The 4,359-nt window shown below is 65.5% G+C and overlaps 1 protein-coding gene across 2 annotated transcripts in view; it reads left to right on the top strand.

The window, feature by feature from the left end:
• Nucleotides 1–451: 451 nt before the first annotated feature.
• ADGRA1 (adhesion G protein-coupled receptor A1) overlaps nucleotides 452–4,359 on the top strand; it is a 41,171-nt gene continuing 37,263 nt past the window's right edge. Inside the window, exons 1-2 of one of the 2 annotated variants that reach the window (XM_017513570.2) lie at nucleotides 452–1,201; nucleotides 1,769–1,966. In XM_017513570.2, the coding sequence (XP_017369059.1) occupies nucleotides 1,964–1,966 (3 nt within the window). In that variant the 5' untranslated portion in view covers nucleotides 452–1,201; nucleotides 1,769–1,963. Of the gene's footprint in view, nucleotides 1,202–1,368; nucleotides 1,620–1,768; nucleotides 1,967–4,359 lie in introns of those variants that run through there. The other variant, XM_037733140.1, reaches the window with a different exon arrangement.

The following is a 4,359-nucleotide window of genomic DNA, read 5'->3' on the forward strand; positions in this document are numbered from 1 at the left end:
ACAGGTGGAGGCTGAGGAGGGGGATCAGGCGGAGGCCGAGGAGGGGACAGGTGGAGGCCGAGGAGGGGGATCAGGTGGAGGCCGAGGAGGAAACAGGTGGAGGCCGAGGAGGGGGATCAGGCGGAAGCCGAGGAGGGGACAGGCGGAGGCCGAGGAGGGGGATCAAGCGGAGGCCGAGGAGGGGACAGGTGGAGGCTGAGGAGGGGGATCAGGCGGAGGCCGAGGAGGAAACAGGCGGAGGCCGAGGAGGGGAGGAGGAGGGGGTTTGGGGTTGCCCAGGGCAGTTTCGGAGTCACCCTTGCTGAGGCTGCCCGTGCCACACAGAACTGAGCTTGTGACAAAAACTAGAGTGACCTGGGCCCACCTTGTGGGGTAGGAGGCCCCGGGGGTCAAGATGGGGGCCTGTGGGCAGCGGGCAGAGCCCACACCTCACTGCGGTGGGAGGCTGGGCTGTGTGGCTCCTGGCGCCCCAGCGCGGCCTCCATGCTCACCTTGGCTCTGTGACCCCGGCTACAGGCGGGTTGGGTGGGGGACGGGGACGCTGTCCGCCCGGCTACAACCCCTGCCCGTCTACACCGGCTGGTCTGCCCTGCTGACTCACACTGAGACGGTTCACTACGGGCGCACCTCAGCTTTGGCATATCCGGACCTGAGAATGTTAATAAAGGGTGGAAAATTCCTTCCACATCCATCTCCTTGTTTATGTTTCTGTTCCCGCGGCTCTCCCCGGACAGAGATTTCCTTTGAGAATAACGCGGGTCGCGCAGTCCTCGGCCGGGCGAGCTTCCGCGCCAGGTCTGGTGCCTCGGGCGGAGCCGGGTGTCTCTTTAAATGGGCTCTGCAGTGTGACGGCGGCCGCCGGGCTGGAGGAGCCGTCCCCACCCTGCGGCAGGAGCCCGCCCGCCGCCGTCGCCCGCCCCGGTCCCCATGGTTACGCGCCTGCCTCCGGCCGCCCGGGTCCCCGCTGTCGCCGCGGGAGGCGCGCGCAGAGGCGGCGGTGCTGCTGGCCCGGCCGGGGCCGCCCGTGCGCGGGGCTGTGACTCACCGGCCGGCGCCGCAGCCCCGCAATCTGTTGATAACTCGCCGCCGGCCCCGCCGCGGCCCTGGCGGATGGAGAGCGGGTCCCCAGCGCGGGGGGCGCAGCGCGTCGGCCTCGGGGAGAGCGGCCCGGCCGCCCCTGCAGCTGCTTTGGCCGAAGCAGGTGAGAAGTTGGGGTCGGGGCGGCGGGAGGGGCGCGCGAGGCCGCCCTGGGGTGATGCCGGCCGCGGGGAAAGCGGCTCCGAGTAACTTTCGGCGTCGCTGGGGCGGGAGGCGCCGCGGAGATCCGGGGTCCCCGCCCAGCGCCCCGGCCTGAGCTCGAGCTCGACCACCTCCAGGCAGAGCGGGCGCCGGGGCCGGGCTGGGGCGCGCGGCGAACCCGGTGCCGGCTCCCGGTGCGAACGCCCGGCGCGCCCCTGGCTTTGTGCAGCCCGAGATGGCTGAGTTTGGCTCCGGAGCCGGGAGGGGGAGCGCAGATTGATTTTTAAATATGGAGAAGGAGACGCATTAGCCGCGGGCGCGTTCCGTCCGAGAAGCGCGGAGCCCCCAGTCCCCACCGGCACCGCCTCCGTCAGCCGCAGGTGCAGCCCCCGGGCCGCCCCGCGGAGGGGAGCGGAGGGGAGGGAGGGACCGAGAGGGGCCGCGGCTGCTCCCTGGCGGAGTCGGGGGCTGCGCGCTGCCCACCGCGGGGACCCTCCGCCCGCCCCGCTCACCACCGCTGTCTTCGCAGATGGGAGCAGCTCCGGGACCGCGGCCGCCCCGCCACGGTCACCCTGAGACCCCGGCCCGGGAGTGCGACCTCCTGGCCGCCGTCTGGGACTTTGACCTTCCGGAGGCCATGGAGGCCGGAGGGGAGAAGGGCGCGACCTAACGGCCTGGACGCCTCCTCCCGCGGCGCTCTTGCTCCAGTAACTTTGCAGCGCTCATGGTGAGTACCGGGTCCTGGGGGTCCTGCAGCCCGGGCCAGGCCAGTGCGGGGGTGGCCACCCGCTTGTGGACTGCCTGGCAGGAAAAGTTGTGGAGTGTTTGGCGGATGACCGGTCTTGGGGCACAGTGCCGGGGTGGGGGCCCGGGCAGGCCTGGAGGCTCTCCAGGGCCGCCTGTCTGGGCGCCCTCTGCTCCCGCGTGCTGGGTGCTGATCATACTAATTAGTTGCAGGCATACGGCAATGTCGAATCATTTAATCAATGGAGGTGACATCCCTCCTGCAGAGCTGGCATCCGTGCCCTGTGAAAACCTTGTCTGGGCCCAGGCTGGGGTCCCTGCCACCCCAGGCCCCTCCACCCTGGTCACAGGGCCTCCCCCACTGCACCCTGCAGCCCCTTCCCATCAGAAAGTTGATGAAAGCGGTGGGGACAGACGTGGGTGGGCTCGGGCAGTGGAGGCTGCGGCGGAGAGAAGGCGGCCGTGCACAGGGCAGGCGCAGGAAGGGTGTTTCGCTGGGAAGGGGCTTCTGGCAGGCGGCTGGCTGGAGCGGCAAGCGGGCCCATCACACGTCCCTCCCTGAGGCTCCAGCAAGCTTTCTCTGCGGTTGCTGACGGTCTGGGTTCCGGAAGGGCTGACAGCTGAGTGAACAATGCATTGTGTGTGCTGGTAAGGGACAGCTGACAGGCGGTGAGGACCCAGGGCACGTGCAGAGAATGCCAATGGCCCCCAGAATGTGCAGCCGCCACAGACGCCAGCACGCGTGCTTCAGAGTGACCCGGTGTTCGCTGCATAAGGAGACATCCGTCTGAGTCACTTGCTCATTTTCTTCTTGTTCCATTCAAAATGTCCAAGCAAGAGATGCCTTTTGCCAAAACTCAGCATCATCCCCCAGTGTGGCTACACCTCTGAGGCCTGCCGAGGTCTCCGCACTTACCTTTCAGACACCTGACAAGGCTGAGCATCCAGCACTAACAGCACCTCAGGAGGCAGCAGGCCGGCCCCAGGGCTCCCGCCCGCCTCAAGAACCGCCGCTGTCGCCCACAGGTGCCACGTCCAGTGCAGCCCCAGGCCTCCCCGTTGGCAGGATCTGTGGCTTCAGCCTGAAATTCAGGTCCTCGTCTGCAAAATGGAAAGCTGTCATTGACAGAGGACAGTGGATGGAATGGAGAAGGGCTTCAGAAGGCGGGGGGGGGGACTGCGGCTGGGGGTCCTGCTCATCCTCTTACTCACCTCCTCCTCTCCAACCCTCAGCCCCTCTACAAAAACCTGTGCAGGACCCTCCCCAGTCCAAGAAGGGCACCCTCCCCTCGCAGGCTGAGCCTGTCCGATCACTCTCCTGGCTCCTGGTGGAGCTTCCTACTGCCACCTGCTCCGTCCAGGGCCACCAGGTCCCAGCCGGCCAAGTGCTGCCCAGCCCGGGGTTCCTGCTCACCCAAGACTGTGAAAGCCTGTTCAGTTCTATTTGTCTGGAGAGTGTGGCATTTCAGAAGTTCACTGGGGTTTTTATTCATAACAAGTAACATTTACACCCGAGAGAATCTCTGAAAGGGATGGGTTCACAGTGTAGATACATGGCAGGCTCACCCCACGGTTGCAGGGTCTTGGGAAGGAAGCCTGGAGGCCATGGCCAGGGTAGGGTGGCCCCACTCTGCCTGCCCCACTGCTTCGCTCTAGGAGGCTCCCAACCCCTGCGGGAGGCAAGCTGCCTGCTGAGCTCCGAAGGGTAAGGGCACTGGACCCTGAGCTGCTGTCCTGCAGGCTGGCTGGGCCGGGCGGTCCGCTCCGCAGGCTGGTTTGTCAGCCCATGGTGCTCTACAGGATGGAAACTTTGCTCCCCTCCGGAGGGACCTGTAGGCCACCTGTCCAGAGGTTAAGGCTGGGGCACATCCTCTGGCGAGCTGCGCCTCCATCACCACTGTTAACGGGCGAAAGCAAACGTGAACTTGCTGGTCTCTGCAAGGGGTGCTGTTAGGATCTATGATCCAGCGCGCTCTGGAATAGGTGTCATTTTGCACCCTGTGACCTGCAGGCCTCACACTGGGCTCGGGGAACAGTTGTTCTGAGGAACTCCAACTGTCAGTCTTTGGAATGCGATAAAACTGCAGACATTTCTGCTTTCCCTGTGTCTGTTTCCCTCAGAGTCTCTGAGTCTGGTGGCCTTGCTGAGACACCTTACACTCAGCACAGGCCCCGGCTCTCCCAGTAATACTGTGGTCAGAAACTAAACTGAATAATAAGACTGGCATGACTGATGTGGTGTGGTGTGTGGTGTGGCTGCTGTACTGTGACACAGTATGGATTGGGGTGGGGTGGTGTGGATGGTGTAGTGTCGTTGCTGTGGGGTGGGGTGGTGTGGATGGTGTGCTGTGGTTGCTGTGGGGTGGGGTGGTGTGG

The sequence above is a fragment of the Cebus imitator genome, unplaced genomic scaffold, assembly GCF_001604975.1.
Source record: "Cebus imitator isolate Cc_AM_T3 unplaced genomic scaffold, Cebus_imitator-1.0 Scaffold495, whole genome shotgun sequence".
In the NCBI taxonomy this organism is placed as follows: domain Eukaryota; kingdom Metazoa; phylum Chordata; class Mammalia; order Primates; family Cebidae; genus Cebus; species Cebus imitator.